Here is an 18,942-nt window from a genome sequence, read left to right on the forward strand (position 1 = left end):
GTTAAATGACAGAAAATAAAGCACTTAAAACAGGGCCTATATATATACAATCTTGTTCAATAAATATTAGCCTAATCATACTACCTAAAAGAGTTGCCACTCTCATACCTTTGACCCTTAAACAGCACGGGTCTGAACTATGTCCGCTTATACACAGAGTTTTTACAATATGGTCCTGTAAATGTATTTGCTCTTCCTTATGATTTTCTTAGTAACATTTTTTTTCTATCTTACAAGGGTACAGTTTATAATACATACAACATATGTATTAATTGACTATGTTATTAGTAAGGTTTCTAGTCAACAGTAGGCTATATTAGTAGTTTTGGGGGAGGTGAAAGTTATACTGGGATTGTTAATTTTTTTTAATTTTTCAATTTTTAATAAATAAGAATAAAAAGTGTGAACTACATCTTAAGCCTGTGTTCCTCAAAGTGTTGGTTACGGAACAGGAACATCAGCATAACATTAGAAATGCAAACTATCAGGCCCTATTCCAACCTAATAAATCAAACTCAGGAAGTGGTAGTACAAGCCCTCCAGCTGATTCTGATTTATGTTAAAGTCTGAGAACCCTTGTTTTAGATATCTTACCTATCTTACCTACTCAAAACACAATAATGAAAATTTTGAAAAATATAAAATACAAAGCTTTATAATAATGTTTAACTCTATTTACTTAGCACTTATTACATATATTACACAAGGAAATAAAAAAGAGTAGCCTCTACCGGTAATTCTCAGTTCATAATAAGCTAATATTATGCATTCTCTTCACTTCTCCCAGACTTATACTCTTATTCTGCATGTATATGTTTTAACAAGTAAAGAAATTCAAGTTAGTTGCAGGCAAAGTTGAAATTATAGTCATGCCTAATGTATCTTTTTGGTCAAACTTTCTACTATACATCCTCATTTCCTCATCTCTCCATGCTAAGTAAAGGTAATCTGCTACCTATAATACATCCTAATTACTTTCTACTCACATTCACAACAAAGCATTCTTTGCCTTCCCAGAATGATCTATACAAATCATATTTTTATTTCAGGCCCAGCTCAAATGACACTTTTGGATCCTAAATACTCAAAAACAGTTTAAATCTTCTCCCTCAGTACTCATACATTCATTCTCAGTGGAAAGGCCAATGCTTCCAAAAACCTAGAAATTTGGTAACTGAGGCAGGACAATTTACTTTATTCTAAAGAGATTATCACATCTTACTAAACTTATTTTTTGCACCAAAAATAAAATTCTCCAATTCAGTCTTTCTATGTAGTCCCCTAGTTGTCCCAAATTTCAGTTTAAGACCATACTTGTCAGATAGGAAAATAGATCACGAATCATTCAAGCACGTGTATGGCCTGGCACTGGGTATATCAGGAATAAGCAGGCACAAGAGCTGCCTGGGAAAACCCACATTTCAGAGGGAGAAGCAGGTTACCACAGGGACAGTGTGCTGGATTGTTAGTGAAGGGCTGTTGGGGAGACAGGCACAGAAGAACCTAAGAACGCAGTCAGTTAGGGAAAGCTCACAGATTAAATGATTTTATAATAAACCACTTTCCTAAAAATTAATGAGGTAAAAACAAAAATTGACTAACCTCCTAGAACACAATTACCAGGGCTTGGTTTTGATTAGAATAATCGTACTGCTCCCAGAGAGCAAAATTTAGATTGCTGTCTATGACAGAGCGATGTATTCATCAAATGTACAGCAAATCATGTGCAGCCCAACTCCACAAAAAACCAACTGAAGCCTCCACTTACTCTGAAACTGGGAGGAAAACATTTGCAAATATTCGAAGTGTCTGTCAACTAAAGGCAGAGAGAGCAAGACAAACCAGGTGTCGGAAGGTATCGCAGACACTGTCACAATCGGGCCGCCAGCCTGCTTTTCAGTCTTCAGATGCCCTCCCTGGTCGGCCTCCCAACAAATACAAACCGTTTGCTCTGAGTAATAATTAAGCCTGAAAATAAACATTTTTGGATTTCCCGACCTGTACCTCTACATTAAAACACGCTCAAAATAAAAATACACTTCAAAACATGTTTGATTATTCTTCAAAGGCTAGCAGCTATCTCAAAAGGTCACGGGACGGACGCGGCCGCCACCCCGCCTCGCTCCTCAGCACCGTAGCCCAGGATCGCCACGACCCTGGGCGGTAAGCGTCCAGGCCCTCCCGGTGCCGGTGCCGGTGCCGCTGCCCCTGCCCCTCGACAAAACCGCAGAGGAACAAGAAAGCCTACGACTGTCTACGTGCCCGCCTCGAGTTGCTCTGCTCCTGGGAGGCAGCCGCGCTCGAGCTGCTCCCAGCCCGGACCCGGAGCCGCGGGAGGCCGCGGGGCGAACCCCGAGGGACGGGAGCCAGGCAAGGAGCAGCAGCGAAGGCGGGAGGGAGGGAGGACCGCAGGGGCAGAGCCCAAAACAGGCGAAGAGGCAAGACGGTAGAGGAGAAACGGAAGGTCAGGTTAAAGGACGAGGAGGGGCGGCAAGGGGACGCGAACGCGGCTGTCACCGGGGAGCGCTGGGCGGGGGCGCGCACGCACCCCGGCAGGCCCGGAGCGCGGGAGGACGAGCGGGGCGCCGGCGGGGCAGGGCTGAGGTAAGCGCCGGCCGAGGCGGCCCCCGGGCAGCGACGCGCAGGCCGCAGGCCGTGGGGCGGGGGCGGGGGCGGGCGCGGCGGCGGCGGCGGCGGCGGCGGCGGCGGCTCCGGCTCGGCAGGCCGCGCTCCCTCACCATGGCTGCGCCGGCCTGGTCCTCGGGCACGCAGCCTCCGTCCTGGGCGCGGCGGCGGGCCGGACCCGAGCCCGCCCCCAGGCTGAGCCGGCGCGGGGGCTCCAGGAGGCTCCGGGCGGCGGCGGCGGCGGCGGCTCCGGGCTCGGCCCAGGCCTCGGCCTCCTTCCCTCAGAAGCTGGAAGTGCAGCAGCCGCAGCCGCAGCCCGAGCCCGAGCGCAGACTCCGCCCCCGCGAGGCCCCGCCCCCACTGGCCGGCCGGCGCTTGGCCCCGCCTCCGCCCGCACTGCGCAGACTCCGCGGAGTCCCGACCGCGCGCCTGACCTCTGGGTTCTGCCCGTTGCCAGGCCCTTAAAGGAGCCACAGCCCCTCAAATCCTAGCTTCCCTCTAAAAATTATGGCCTTAGACGTTACGTCATAGCAGGAGATTGGAGCAGTCACTCGTTTAAGTAACCTATAGCCCCTTGCGTTTCCGGTTCATTGTCTTTCGTTACCATTGTCAGGATTTTTGGAGATTTCCGTTCCCAGATAATTCTGGAAGCGCCTTCGCACTTCAGGTTCCTCGCCACTGGGGATCACCCGTCCTCAGCCTCGGTGCCCTGCTCTCAGCCCGGCCCTCGTTACCTACGGTTGCGGCCCCTGCGTAACCTCAGTTTTAGTCATTCACCCCTCCCATCACAGCCCCCTTCATTTCTAGCTTTCTTCTCTGAGACCCCAATCCAAACCTTCCTCGACTCCTCCAAGACTCAGAATCCACTGATCCTACTACCGTTTCACTACTCCTCGCGGTTCTAAAGCTCTCACTTCCGTCCTTGAAGGTCCTTGAGTGTAGACGGTCGTCCAGGGCGGCCCGGGTGGCGCAGCGGGTTAGCGCCGCCTGCAGCCCAGGGCGTGGTCCTGGAGACCCGGGATCGAGTCCCGCGTCGGGAGCCCGCTTCTGCCGGTCTGTGTCTCTCGAGAGTATATAAATAATATCTCTAAAAAAACATTCCACCAGGAAAATAATCGTCCATCAGGAAAATAATTCCTAGGTATTAGCCTTTCTTCCTCCAATCCTGCTCTCCTTCCCTTGTGCTCACCTGATGAAACTAAGCCTAAACGTGCAGCAAAACCCAAGGACGGTGGGGGGGAAATCCAGAATCATACTGACTCGGCTCTCTTTAAATCTGATAATCTGTTATCCTCAAATAGTCCTCCGATGCTTAGCTACATTTCTCCAGTTTTACACACCGTCCCACCCTACTAGATGACGATCTCGTACCTCTTTTCAAACCTTCCTCCCTCATCCTCACTTAACTGGTAATTTTGTTACTAATTCACTGAGGAAACGAAGCCCCCCACAACAAAGAGAGAACATCCACAAGTTCCCCACCAGCCACCAGGACTTCCAGCCTACCTCTCCTGCTCTGCCTGTAGTTCTACTCCTGGGTTCTGCCTTCCTTTCCTTAGTAGGCATGAGCCATTTCGCTTTTAATTGAGGTCAAACTCTTAGTTCTTCTCAAACTACCTGTACTAAAAGACTTTTTTTCTCTGATCTCAAACCTCATTTTTATAAAATGCAATAAAAATTAATGACTAAAGCAACTTAAATTTAAAAAGGGATCCCTGGGTGGCGCAGCGGTTTGGTGCCTGCCTTTGGCCCAGGGCACGATCCTGGAGACCCGGGATCGAATCCCACATCGGGCTCCTGGTGCATGGAGCCTGCTTCTCCCTCTGCCTATGTCTCTGCCTCTCTCTCTCTCTGTGACTATCATAAAATAAAAAATAAATAAATAAAAATTAAAAAAAAATAAAAATAAAAAGAGACCTACAGGGCAGCCCTGGTGGTTCAGCGGTTTAGCGCCGCCTTCGGCCCAGGGCGGGATCCTGGAGACTCTGGACGAGTCCCACGTCCGGCTCCCTGCGTGGAGCCTGCTTCTCCCTCTGTTGTGCCCAAGATTGCGAATCCGAGAAACTACCAAGGAGCCGACACCGATGCAAGGCGCACGAGGGTTTATTAGCAAGCTCGAGCTTGGGTCCAAGTATACCCAACACAGCGGAGCAGGGACTTGGACCCCCAAAGTGGGTTACAGCTGGGTTTTTTATAGGCTGGTCTAGGGGATTTTCAGAAGGGATGGAGGAATTTCTCAAGTTCTATTTACATTCTGATATGGGGCTTTCAAGGGCACTGAGCTCTGTTCTCATTCTAATATGGGACTTTCTACCACGGGTGTGGGCTCCGTTGTCTTTCTGATATGGGATTCCCTGCCGAGGACATTGAGGACATTCTGCAGTTTTTCCTATAAAGTTCAGCTCTTATTCACAGGGGCCTAAGATGGCTGTACTTGTGCTAATGCTAAACTTGAGGTGGAATGGCCTTGATTTTTCTCGGTCTCCACACCTCTGCCTGAGTCTCTGCCTATCCCTCTATGTTCTCATGAATAAATAAATAAAAATCTTTAAAAAATAAATAAAAATAAAATTAAAAATAAAAAGAGACATACAGAATGCAAGCCCAGATTTTTTTTTACCATATTCACCATTTTTATTTTCTTTTCTTTTATTTTTTTTTTAATTTTTATTTATTTATGATAGTCACAGAGAGAGAGAGAGAGAGAGAGAGGCAGAGACACAGGCAGAGGGAGAAGCAGGCTCCATGCACCGGAAGCCTGATGTGGGATTCGACCCCAGGTCTCCAGGATCGCGCCCTGGGCCAAAGGCAGGCGCCAAACCGCTGCACCACCCAGGGATCCCCATATTCACTATTTTTAACTGTACAGTTCAATGGCATTAATTAAGTGCATTCACATTGTTAAGCCACCATCAAACACCATCCAGCTCCAGAACTATTTTCATCTTGCAAAACTGAAACTCTGTACCCATTAAACAATAACCCCTTATTCTCTCCTCATCCAGCCCCTGACAGCCACCATTCTACTTTCTGTATCTATGAATTTGATAACTCTATGTCAGACTTTTTGTTATTAAATTCCATAGACAAAATTTTTCTGTTAAATTGCTCTAAAACCTTATAAATATTTATTCTGTTTCTACTGTGAATTGGTAACAAGCTGTCCACAGACCTTCTCTAGTCCACAGATCATACATTCAGTAGCATAATGCTGAGTCCCACATGGTTTCATTTCTTTAAAGACATCTATCCAGGAATTCATCCTATCTTCTACATCATAATTTTGTTTTTCTTTCCTATTGACATACCAACACAGACTTATTTCTAACATATCAAAAAAATAAAAACAAAAACACCTCTCTTGACCCAGTTCTGATTCTCCAGCCTGCTTCATTTCTCTGCCCTTCTTTCCGCCAAAATCTCATAAAGGTAGCCTGTGCTGTGCTGCTCAATGTCTTGATTTCCTTTCTCCCATATTCTATGGGCCCATCCTCTACCACTCCACTGAAACGTTCTTATCAAGGCCACCAGTGACATAATTTTTAACATCAATTTTCACTCTTACTTGACCTACCATGAGCACTAGAAACAGTTTTCTTCCTCCTTGGCTATCATGGCATTCCACTGCCCTGGATCTTCTATCTCACTGGCTGTTCCTGGCTTCTCCACATTTCTCTGACCTCCTAAACACTGCCTCAGTCAATACTTTGATATTTTATCTTTTCATTTATACTCACTCCTTGATTATTTTTTTTAAAGATTTTATTTATTTATTCATAGACACACAGAGAGAGAGAGAGAGACAGAGAGAGAGACAGAGACAGAGACAGAAAGACAGAGACACAGGCAGAGGGAGAAGCAGACTCCATGCAGGGAGCCCGATGTGGGACTTGATCCCAGGTCTCCAGGATCAGGTCCTGGGCTGAAGGCGGCGCTAAACCGCTGAGCCACCTGGGCTGCCCTCACTCCTTGATTATTTTATCCCATCATATTACTTTAAATATGATCTATGTAGGGTTAATCCCCAAAATTACACATCCATTCCAGCCAGACCTCTGTTCTGAATTTCAGACTTAGATATCCAACAACCAACCACACATCTACCCTTATAAGTCTAGTAGATTTCTAATATACATAGTAGCCACCCAATAGACTTCCCCTCAAGTCCTGTAGGCCATAAGTAAGCCAAGAAATAGCAAAGGGAATAAGACTACTAATATTAGCTTTGACCAGTCATGATTTAATCTCTATGTCTGATCTAGGAGTCACCTTACCTGGAGAGCCGGTGGTAGTGGAGGAAAATCACCATTAAAAAAATTAGGGTTCTGGGACACCTGGGTGGCTCAACGGTTGAGCATCTGCCTTTGGCTCAGGGCATGATCCTACAGTCCTGGGATCGAGTTCCACATCGGGCTCCCTGCATGGGGCCTGCTTCTCCCTATGCCTGTCTCTGCCTGTCTCTGTGTCTCTCATGAATAAATAAATAAAATCTTTTTTAAAAAATTAGGGTTCTGCCACCAAGAAAGAATGGAGCCATAGCTGATCTGTAATCAATGACATAAAATAGAAAGTCCAAAAATATGTTCAAATATTCATAGGAATTTAGTATGATAACAGTAAAATTTTAGGTCAGTTAAAAAAAAAAAGGTAGTAGCATTTTTGGTGTTAGAATAACTGCATAGCCATTTAGAAAAAAATTAACTTGGATCTATACCTCACAGTATTTACCAAGATAAATTTCAAATACTTCAAAGATTTAAATGTAAAAAAATAAATAAATAAACTGAAAAATACTTAATGGAGCCATGGGAGAAATTTTTATAATCTCAAAGTGAGGAAGGTCTTTTAAAATATATATTAAAAGGGTGCCTGGGTGGCTCAGTGTTTGAGAGTCTGCCTTCAGCTCAGGGCGTGATCTTGGAGACCTGGGATCGAGTGCCACATTGGGCTTCCTGCATGGAGCCTGCTTCTCCGTCTGCCTGTGTCTGCCTCTCTCTCTCTGTGTCTCATGAATAAATTTTAAAAATCTTTAAAAATAGGGGATCCCTGGGTGGCGCAGCGGTTTGGCGCCTGCCTTTGGCCCAGGGCGCGATCCTGGAGACCCGGGATCGAGTCCCACGTCGGGCTCCCGGTGCATGGAGCCTGCTTCTCCCTCTGCCTGTGTCTCTGCCTTTCTCTCTCTCTCTGTGACTATCATGAATAAATAAATAAAAAATCTTTAAAAAAAAAATCTTTAAAAATATAAAATAAAATATATATTTTTTAAAAAGTGGTTGCTATAAAAGATTGGCAAATTTAACTATGTAGAAATAAAAAGTGTTTATAAGGCAAAAGCCACCTTAAGAAAAGAAAGATGATTATAAACATGTTTGCATTTCGTATCATAGGAAATTAAACAAAATTTTTAAAAAATCCAAGGGGTAAAATATGCAACAAATATAAACTGGTAGTTCATAGAAAAAGAAATAGAAAGGGCTCTTAAATGTTCACTCTTACTTGCAATAAAATAAATGCAAATTTTTTGAGAAATGCAAATTAGAATTTGTTTGAAATGCTGTTTTTCATCTATCAGATTGGCAAAGATATACAAAACTGATAAGACGGTAGTGGCAAGGGCAGCTTGATACATACTCTTCTATTTTGTTTGTGGGAGTGTAAATTGGAACAACTTCTATGGAAGACAATTTGAGGGAGGTATTTATCAAACTTTATTTTTTATTTGTTTAAGATTTATTTATTTGAGAAAGAGCAAGAGAGCATGTGATGGAGTGGGTGGAGAGGCAGACTTCAAGCAGAGTCCCTGCTGAGCCCTACCAGGTGCTCTATCCCAGGACCCTGAGGTACAGGTCTGAGCCAAAAACCAAGAGTCTGATGCTCAACTGACTGAGCCACCCAGGTGCCCCTATCAAATTTTTAAATGGCCATTCCCTTTGACTCAAAAATTCCACTTCTAACAAGCTCTGTTTATAACAAAAGACTGAAAAAAAACTTAATTGTTTATTGATAAACTGTTAAATAACAATGTATTCCTACAGCACATACTCTGCTACCACAAAGAACAAGTTCTTTATGTAATGATATAAAATTGCTTTCAAGCTCTATAGCTAAGTGAAAGAGTAGTCTTAATGTATATTGCATACTATCATTCCTGTAAGAAGTGATGGTAGTAAGACATATACATCATTACTTATATACACAGAGAATATCCCTGGAAGAATTTAAAAGAAACTGATACTATCAATTGTCCTATTGCTGCTGGAAAGGACAACTGGATGGCAAGAGACAGGTAGGAGGAAGAAGCCTATTCATAATATAAAATTTTGTGACTTTTGATTTTTTTAGGCTTTTTAAAAATTTTTTATTATTTATTTAAATAATCTATAGATCCAACATGGGGCTTGAACTCACAATCCTGAAATCAAGAGTAGCAACACTCTTCCAACTGACCCAGCCAGGTACCCCCTGTGTCTTTTGATTTTTTAACCATGAGGCTGTATTATCTATTATAAAAGTAAATAAGATTTGAGATAATCATTTGGAGGCACTTATTTATTTTACAAGTAAAATCATTTTTTACAATGAGGAATGACTTTAACTGATGTTCCTAATTAAAAAAAAAATTCCTACAGTCTTTTATTCTTGTTGAGTTAATGAGAACTAGATCAGTAGTTACTTACCATCAGTTTGATGATTATCTTGAGTTTGGTAAATTGGCCTTCTTTGGCAAATAGTTTATAACTTTAAGTGAATAAATATCATTTTCTACAACAAACATTCTAACTAATATAGTTTCTGATGTCAACTCATCATCTCAAGGTCACAAATAGAGATTCCTTGAAACTATTAAAATAAACCTTTTGATATTATTGGGAAGCTCTGCTCCTTTTGATAAACATAGAAACTCAACTTTATGAGGAAAGATTAAGTATAGCTTTAACTTAAATTAAAAGACAAATGGTATATAGTTGTGTGCTATTTTTTTCTCTGTGTAAACAGAAGTTAATGGTTAATTCAGTGTTTTGCCCTCTCAAAAACACTTGTACCCTTCAAAATTCCTGCTTTGAGTTTGTGGCCTTTTGTCTTAATCTAAGTACAATCAAGGCTTGTGAGTATCTATTTATTTATCCAGAAAGTCAACTGTTTACCAAATAGGGAAGATTTCTTCATGTTCTTGAATGATAGCTGTTATTATTATTATAAAGAGAATATCAATTTATTCCATTTTGCTTTAGAAATTAGAGCCAGAGGCAAAGGGATGTGAAAAAAAGGGGCCAATTGACAGGATGTTGGGGATGGATAAACAGGAGTTCCATGATTAGTTTAAAAATGGACTTGACAATCGGAGAAGGACAAACATTATATGGTCTCATTCATTTGGGGAATATAAATAATAGTGAAAGGGAATAGAAGGGAAGGGAGAAGAAATGGGTAGGAAATATCAGAAAGGGAGACAGAACATGGAAGACTCCTAACTCTGGGAAACGAACTGGGGATGGTGGAAGGGGAGGAGGGCGGGGGGTGGGGGTAAATGGATGACGGGCACTGAGGGGGGCACTTGATGGGATGAGCACTGGGTGTTATGCTATATGTTGGCAAATTGAACTCCAATAAAAAAAATTGAAAATATATTTTTAAAAAAACAATTTAATAAAGGGGATGGGGTACCTGGGTGGCTCAGTGGTTGAGTGTCTGCCTTTGGTTTAGGTCATGATCCCAGGGTCCTGGGATCCAGTCTCACATCAGGCTCCCTGCAGGGAGCCTGCTTCTCCCTCTGTCTGTGTCTCTGCCTCTCTTTCTGTGTCTCTTAATGAATAAATAAATAAAATCCTTTTAAAAAATTTAATAAAGGGGAAAACAAACACTGAGTATGATGGAAATTTCAACTGGCTACTCCTGAGTATGAGGTACATTCCAACCACTCAGAACCCAAGATTCGGGGCAGAAGTTCCCAATAAGCATCATCTATTAGGAAAAGTCCACCCTGGTTGGTGGCTGGCTACTCTCTGTGTAGAGCTAAGCACCATCAAAGGGATGTTTTCAGAGCTCAAAGTTGCAATCCAGATACGAACTCTAGCAATCCTCCTCGCAAAGTCAGAGCAGACAGTTTTTTTAAAAAGCAGTTTATCAGCCGGCCTCACATTTAATCCTCATAACAATACCCTGGAGCTGATAGAAGGGGTTACTATCTCATTTGATAGATGGGAAAACACAGGCTCAGAGATAGGAAACCCCACAAGTCAGCCATGAAAGAGCTAAATCTGAGCCCAGAGCTCATTCCACCGCCTCACAGCCTTGGAGAGGACTAGAATTTCTCCTGAGGATAAAAAGGGATAAAAATGGGAACCGAGGGTCTTTTTTTTTTTTTTTTTTAAGATTTTATTTATTTATTCATGAGAGACAGAGAGAGAGAGAGAGGCATAGGGAGAAGCAGAGAAGCAGGCTCCATGCGGGGAGCCCTACGTGGGACTCAGATCCCTGGGCTCCAGGACCACACCCTGGGCTGAAGGCAGACACTAAACTGCTGAGCCATCCAGGGATCCTCCCTGAAGGTCTTTCTAATGAGGAATTAATTTGTTACTATAATGTTTCTTGAACTTTAGTGTCTATCATAATCATCTAGAGCACTTGTTAAAGCAGTTTGCTAGGATGCTCCCCCAGAGTTTTTGATCCAAAATGCCTGGGTTGAGGCTCAAGATTTTGCATTTCTAGCACATTCCCAGGAGATGCTGATGATGCTGGTCCAGGAAGACACTGAGAGAGCCACTCTTTTTTTTTAAGATTTTATTTATCCATTTATAGAGACACGGGCGGGAGGGGCCAGAGACACAGGCAGAGGGAGAAGCAGGCTCCACGCAGGGAGCCTGACGTGGGACTCGATCCAGAGTCCCCAGGATCAAACCCCGGGCTGCAGGCGGCGCCAAACCGCTGCGCCACCGGGGCTGCTGGAGAGTGCCACTCTTACTCTATTTTTCCTTTCAACTGTCTTCTGTCAGACGCCAGAAGCCAAATGAGGATGATTTGAGCAGGAAACAGAAGGGTTTTATACCTCTCTTGCCTGCTGCTGAGAGACAAGTGTGCTACCTCAGAATGAGACTGAGGAGCACTGTGCCAAGAGTTGGGTTGAATGCTAACCTCTGGCTGTGACATTGGGGAGGCGGGATTTAATACCTTTAAAACCATTTGGATGGGGCACCTGGATGGCTGTGTCGGTTAAGTGTCAACTCTTGGTTTTGGCTCAGGTCATGATCTTGAAGTTGTGGGCTCTGTGCTTAGTGTGGAGACTGCTTCAGATTCTCTCTCTCTCTCTCTCTCTCTCTCTCATTCACTCTCTCCCTCTCTATCAAATAAATAAATAAAATTTAAAAAGTTTTTTTTTTTTTTTAATTAGAGAGGGAGACAAACTATGAGACACTTTTAACTCTGGGAAACAAAGGGTTGTGGAAGGGGAGGTAGGCAGGGGTTGGGGTGACTGGGTGACGGGCAATAAGGAGGGCAACCGATGGGATGAGCACTGGGTGTTATACTGTATGTTGGAAAATTTAATTTAAAATTAAAAAAAAAAAAGACCCCTTGGAACCCTGAGATGCTGAGGCCTTGGGCAAATCTTTCTTCTCTCTTGGCAGCAATTTGATCATCTGTAAAATGCCCTAAGGGGATGAGTGGTCAGGATGCGTAAGGTTCAAGGTGTCTGTCAGTTCAAACATTCTGGTCTAGCTAGAATCTTGATTTCTATATGTGCCTATGCTTCCAAGGTGGACGGAGAGTAGCTGATATTTAATATAGGCCACAGGACTCTGAGAAATGAGATCCAAAATTTATCTTATCTCTCCCCCAAACATGTTCTCCCCCTTCTGGTGCTCCCAGCTCAGAAACAGATGCCCAGAGTTTTTAAGGGTCACCCAGGAGTCATCTTTGACACCTTCCTTTCCCTCACCCCTTACAGCCAAGAAATCATCCAAATCCCACCAATTTTATCTCATAGGGGATCATAAGTTGGCACTCCAGGCATTTTTGTTCCCAGGGCAATATTCTTGCAGTAATATTCAGGATAGGTGAGATGTATATCTTTCCTTTAAAGGTGAAAGAAACATTATTGTCAAAGAGAAGAAATAAAAGGCAGATTATTGGGCAGATTAATTTTAGGAAACAGTGCACATATAAAAGTTGGGGATGTAGAAATTGTTCATGCTCTGCACCCCCTGGAAAGTCTTCATGAACCTCCAGGGGTGTGGGGTTGCAGTAACCTCAGTGGTCACTCTTCCACCCATCTTTATATATATATGAAACTCATCCTTTAAAATGTACAACTCAAGGGCACTTGGCTGGCTCAGTTGGAAGAGCCTGCAACTCTTGATCTCAGGGTCATGGCTTTGAGCCCCATGTTGAGTATAGAGATTATTAAATAAATAAGTAAATAAATAAATAAATGTACAGTTCAGTGGTTTTTAAGTAAAATCACAAAATTATGCAACCATCACCACTAATTGCAGAGATCCATACCCAACGGCAGTCATTCCCCATTCCTTCCTTCCCCTAGGCCCTGAAAACCACTAATCTCTGTTCTATCTCTATGGTTTTGGCTGTTCTGGGGATTTCATATAAATGGTACCATATAATATGTAGCCCTCTGTATCTAGCTTATTCCATTTAACATTATATTTTCTTTTTTTTTTTAATTTTATTTATTTATTTATTCATGAGAGACAGAGAGAGAGAGAGAGAGAGAGAGGCAGAGACACAGGCAGAGGGAGAAGCGGGCTCCATGCAGGGAGCCGGATGCAGGACCTGATCCCAGGACTTCAGGATCACGCCCCGAGCCAATGGCAGGCACTAAACCGCTGATTCACCCAGGGATCCCCAACATTATATTTTCAAGACTCATCTATGTTGGAGCATGTATCAGGACCTCATTCCTTTCGTGGCTGAATAATATTCCATGATAAGGATGAGGCATAATTTGCTTATCCATTTGTTAGCTGATGGACACTTGAGTTATTTTCATTTTGGGGGCTATTATGAATAATGATGTTATGAACATGCATGTGAAAGGTTTTATGTATGTCTTCATTTCCTTTGGGGGTATACCTAGAGGTAGAATTGCTAGGTCATATGGTATCTCTATGTGTAACTTTGATCAACTGCCAATCTGTTTTCCAAAGCAGCTGCATCATTTTACATTCCCACCAGCAATGTTTAAGAGTTACAATTTCTCCACATTCTTTTTTTTTTTCAATTCCTCCACATTCTTTCCCATACTTGTTATTGTCCAGCTTGTTTATTATAGACATCCTAGTAGATGTGAAATAGTAACTTGTGATTTGAATTCACATTTCCCTAATGATTAATGCAGTCAAGCATCTTTTCATGAGCTTAAAAGCTGTCTTCAGTCTTAAATCTCTAATTTGACCCCCTTCTGCTACCAAGTTATTTTTTTTTAACTATATTACACTCCTGTTAGGAGCTTTTTAATGGCTCTATATCTCCTACACAGTAAGGGCCAAACTTCTTCATTTGACAACTGAGGCACTTTCTTACCTGGCCTCTGGCAATACCTTGAGCAACAACACTTCCATTCTGTGTCTCCTAGCTCTGCTGTAGCCATATTAAACTACTCATAGTCCTTGGAATATATATAATGTTATTTTTTTCAAGCCCCTGTGCATTTGCTCATAGCATTCCCTCTGCCAAAAAACCCTATCCTGTTTTCTTCAAATATGCCTTCCACTGGGATGCCTGGGTGCCTCAGTGGTTGAGCATCTGCCTTTGGCTCAGGACTTGATCCTGGGGTCCTGGGATCGAGTCCCAAGTCAAGCTCCTACATGGAGCCTGCTTCTCCCTCTCTGCCTGTGTCTCTGCCTCTCTCTGCGTGTCTCTCATGAATAAATAAATAAAATATTTTTTTAAAAATGTCTTCCACATACTCTTTGATACTAAGCTTCTCTTTCTGGAAATCTTTTCCTTTTTTTAAAAAAATTTTTATTTATTTATGATAGTCACAGAGAGAGAGAGAGAGAGAGAGAGAGAGAGGCAGAGACACAGGCAGAGGGAGAAGCAGGCTCCATGCACCGGGAGCCCGATGTGAGATTCAATCCCAGGTCTCCAGGATCGCGCCCCAGGCCAAAGGCAGGCGCTAAACCGCTGCGCCACCCAGGGATCCCCTGGAAATCTTTTCCTGATCCATCCCTCCATAATTAAATTAGATATCCCTTACGAGTTTCCCTCTATAGCAGTACTATCAGAGTTGTCTCCTTTGCTTGTATCCTCAACTGGGCTCTGAGCTCCTTGAGAGTATTGACTGGATTCAATTTACATCTGTTTTCAGGACCCAAAACATGGCATGAATGGAGGAATTAATTTCATGGGATCCTCATGTCCCTCAAATGCCCTCTGGCTCAAGTGCTAAGGACTTGTTCTGGTTCCTCTGGAGAAGGTAAAGCCAGTTTACCTTTAGAGCATCTCAAAATAGCCCAGACTAGTCAGACACAAAATCTTCTTCCAGTGGCAGGAGTATGTAATAATCGAAATATATGACATTTTAAAAATGAATAATATTGGGACACCTGGGTGGCTCAGTGGTTGAGTGTCTGCCTTTGGCTCAGGTCGTGATCCCAAAGTCCTAGGATCGAGTCTCACATGGGGCTCCCCGTAGGGAGCCTGCTTCTGCTTATGTCTCTGCCTCTCTCTCTGTGTCTCTCATGAATAAATAAATAAAATATTTTTTAACGAATAAAATTAAAAATTGATTAATATTCATCTATTTGGGGCAACCTCATCAACTACAGATAATAGATTACTTTTTTATTGTCAGTATTTATCATGCACTACTAGGAACCAGACACTTTCACTCTCACATAATTATCTTATTAAAGAGGCAACATAGAGCTTGATAAGAGCATAAACTCTGGAGCAAGTCAGTCTGCCTGGGTTTCACTCATAGCTCCATAATTACTAGCTGCATGATCTTGGAAAAGTTATGTGACACTTCTGTCTCTGTTTCTTTATCTATCAGATTTGATTGTACTTACCTGATAGAGTTCTAGTGAGGATTGAGTTTCTTTCTCTCTCTCTCTCTCTATATATATATATATACATATATATCTATATATATATCTATATAACTCTCTCTATATATATAACTCTCTCTATATATATAACTTTATATAAATAAATAAATAAATATATATATATATATATATAGAGAGAGAGAGAGAGAGAGAGAGATCTTAGAACAGGACTTGCAAGATATGAGTGTCATGTAAGTATTAACTATTATTATAATAGCCTCCTGACAATCCTGAAAGCTAGATATTATTATCCTTATTTTACAGATGAGGAAACTGAAGTTTATTTTTTTTTAATATTTCATTTATTTTTTTGAGAGAGGGAGAGAGAGAGAAAATGAGCAGGGGGAGGGACAGAGGGAGAAGCAGACTCCCTGCTGAGCTGAAGGCGACAGCAGGGCTTCGATCCTGGGACCCCAAGATCATGACCTGAGCAGCAGGCAGTCGCTTAACTGACTGAGCCACCCAGGTGTCCCAGGAAACTAAAGTTTAGAGAGATGGTATAGAATTAACTTGATTCCCAGGCCTGGTAACTGGTCAAGGTCTCATACTTGGTGTGCACATTTTGTCATCTTTAACCTTTCTGCCACTCTCTCTCTCAGGGTGGTGGGGAAAAGAAGTGGCAGTTTGGAACAATCACTCCAATCAGACTACTGAGGCCTTGTCTCCAGTGACCTGTAACAGGTCACCTGCCCATGTCCTCCAAATCACACAAATGCCATGGACTGGGCGGAGGGGTGGGGCATATGTGTGTGAAATCCACTTCCCTAGGCATCCTCGCCTGTCATCTATTCAGTGCCCTAGCTCTTTCCTAGGAGGTCATATGCATGCATGTAAATAATTTATTCTTCAATAAATATTAAATGAGGCTTTGCAAGGCCCTTTCTAAACCTGGAATTCTGTGAATGGCAAATTCCCTGACTAATGATAATTCTTTCACTATACATTCTTTTCACTGGCTTATGTGCCCAATAAATAATGTCTCCTTTGTGTCATGCCATATGCTGGGCACTGAGGACACAAAATGAGTAAGACTCAGTCCCTGGTGCTTAACTCTTACAGAGATAGACAACAGCAAGATACTATCAGCACTCATAAAAGAGGCATAGTGTCTACCAGAGCACAGAGGAGGCATCCAGCCCAGTTGACCTGGGCTTTGAAAGGCAAATACGAATTACCTAAATTAAGAAGGGAAGAAAGGGAACCACGTGTGTAAAGGCACTGGAGGTTTAAACCACAATGACGTGTTTAGGCTCTACAAATAGTTTTGGATGAGGCACAAAGAGCGTATATATGGTAAGGGAAGAGACAAAGCTGGAGAGGCAGGCAGGGGCAGATTAAAGCAGGGCTTGTGTGCAAAGGTAAGGAGTCTGTAACTCAACTTTAACATTATGTGACATTTGGTTACAACCCTCTTCCGGCACAACAGCTTTTTTCTGGCAGTCAGCATTCAGTTACATTTAGAAGTCCAGATTAATTTACCCATTCATTCATTTATTCAATCGTCAACATGTCCCAAGGACTTGTCAATTATTATTATTATTTTTTTTGGACTTGTCAATTCTTATGTAGGGACAGAAGACCTCAGGAATAGACTTTTGGGGTCACAGCCTAAAATCTTCTGAGCTTGCACAGAAGGCACTAAATCTTAGCCCAGGCTTGAGATGATTTACCCTGAAACCCTGCCCCTTCCCTACTTTTGGTATTGGGTCGTTTGGACTTCCCTAAGCACGCTGCCATGAGCCAGGTCCGGGACACAGTATGGGAACAGCTACAATCACAACAGCCGAACCAGTGAGTCTGGGTAGTGGACAAGTGCCTGCTGGACTGAGACGCATGGAGCCTCATGAGTGAGATGGAGAAAGAAGAGAAAAGAGGGATCCCTGGGTGGCGCAGCGGTTTGGCGCCTGCCTTTGGCCCAGGGCGCGATCCCGGAGACCCAGGATCGAATCCCACGTCAGGCTTCCGGTGCATGGAGCCTGCTTCTCCCTCTCTCTCTCTCTCTCTGTGACTATCATAAATATCTCTGCCTGTGTCTCTGCCTCTCTCTCTCTCTCTGTGACTATCATAAATAAATAAAAATTAAAAAAAAAAAGAGAAAAGAATATTAAGCCCTCACTCTCTGGGAAATCGCGGTCTAAAAATGCAAAAAGTTAGACTTGGAAGACATGTTACAAATCATTTGTCACAGGGGATACATTGAGCTCTTACAAAGTGCCTGACTCTGTGCTGGAACCTGAGACCCAGTTCCTATCCTTAAGGAGCTCACAGTCTGGTAAAATGCATATGGCCATAGTGCTTCAGGAAGTGGGGGAGATAACTGGCTAACCACAGCCCAGTGTCAGCCAGTGAAGGTTAGAAAGGCATCCTAAATAGAGACAAGAGGGGTCTCTGTCTGAGCTGGTGTTATAGTATGAGCTGGGGCTAGAGAGAAGTGGGAAGAGCAACCCACACAGAGAAAACAGCCTGAGGATAGAAAAAGGTAGTAGGTGAGAGTGATTGGTTTGTCTACTATAGGTGGGGAATTGTCAAGTAGAGAGTAAGAAGGGGCCAGATGATAGGGCCTTGAATGCTGAGTTAGACATGTGGTGGAGTCATTGGTTTCCAACATGAGGGTGACATGGTTAGATCTGCCTTTTAGAAAGACAAGTCCCTATCATTGCTGAGCTCCCGTGTGTTCATCTGTAAAATGAAGGAGTTTAAAGATGATCTTCAAAGTCTTTTCAGGGCATGTGTCCTATGAGTCTGACTTAAAGCAGTGCTTCTTAAACTTTATTGTGCATCTAACTCGAGGATCTTGTTAAAACACAGATTCTGGTTTAGTAGGTCTGAGTGGGACCCAAGAGGCTGCATTTCTACCAAGATCTCAAATGCTGCCGACCTTTCGGTAGGAAGGATTTAGAATAAATAATCCTTCCTACTGAAGGATTTAGCATAATCCTCCCTACTTTCAGATCACACTTTCAGTAGGGAGGATTTTGAATAATCTCCAACCTATAAATTATATAGATTGTAGATTATATGATTAGACATAGATATCTTACTTAATTTTTACATTGTTTTAAGGTTTGCAAAGAGATATACTTACATTATCTCTTTGTACTGTGTTTGGCAATTCTTCCTGAAAGATAAGATAAGGAGATAGCACTTTTGTGGTTGTATGAAGCATCCTTAAAACTTCAGAATTACAGTTGGTCTGTCACCGGTATCGTGCAGGAGTTGGGATTGGGAGTCTCATCTTACAGACAAGAATGAG

At 42.8% G+C, this 18,942-nt stretch overlaps 1 protein-coding gene across 2 annotated transcripts in view; it reads right to left on the reverse strand.

Moving 5' to 3' along the window:
* ZYG11B (zyg-11 family member B, cell cycle regulator) overlaps window positions 1-3,364 on the reverse strand; it is an 86,992-nt gene extending 83,628 nt beyond the window's left edge. Inside the window, exon 1 of one of the 2 annotated variants that reach the window (XM_038557996.1) lies at window positions 3,230-3,364. In XM_038557996.1, coding sequence (XP_038413924.1) covers window positions 3,230-3,232 — 3 coding nt within the window. In that variant the 5' untranslated portion in view covers window positions 3,233-3,364. Of the gene's footprint in view, window positions 1-2,738; window positions 2,948-3,229 lie in introns of those variants that run through there. The other variant, XM_038557995.1, reaches the window with a different exon arrangement.
* Between the last annotated feature and the right edge of the window lie 15,578 nt (window positions 3,365-18,942).

Source organism: Canis lupus, chromosome 15 (genome assembly GCF_011100685.1).
Source record: "Canis lupus familiaris isolate Mischka breed German Shepherd chromosome 15, alternate assembly UU_Cfam_GSD_1.0, whole genome shotgun sequence".
NCBI lineage: Eukaryota > Metazoa > Chordata > Mammalia > Carnivora > Canidae > Canis > Canis lupus.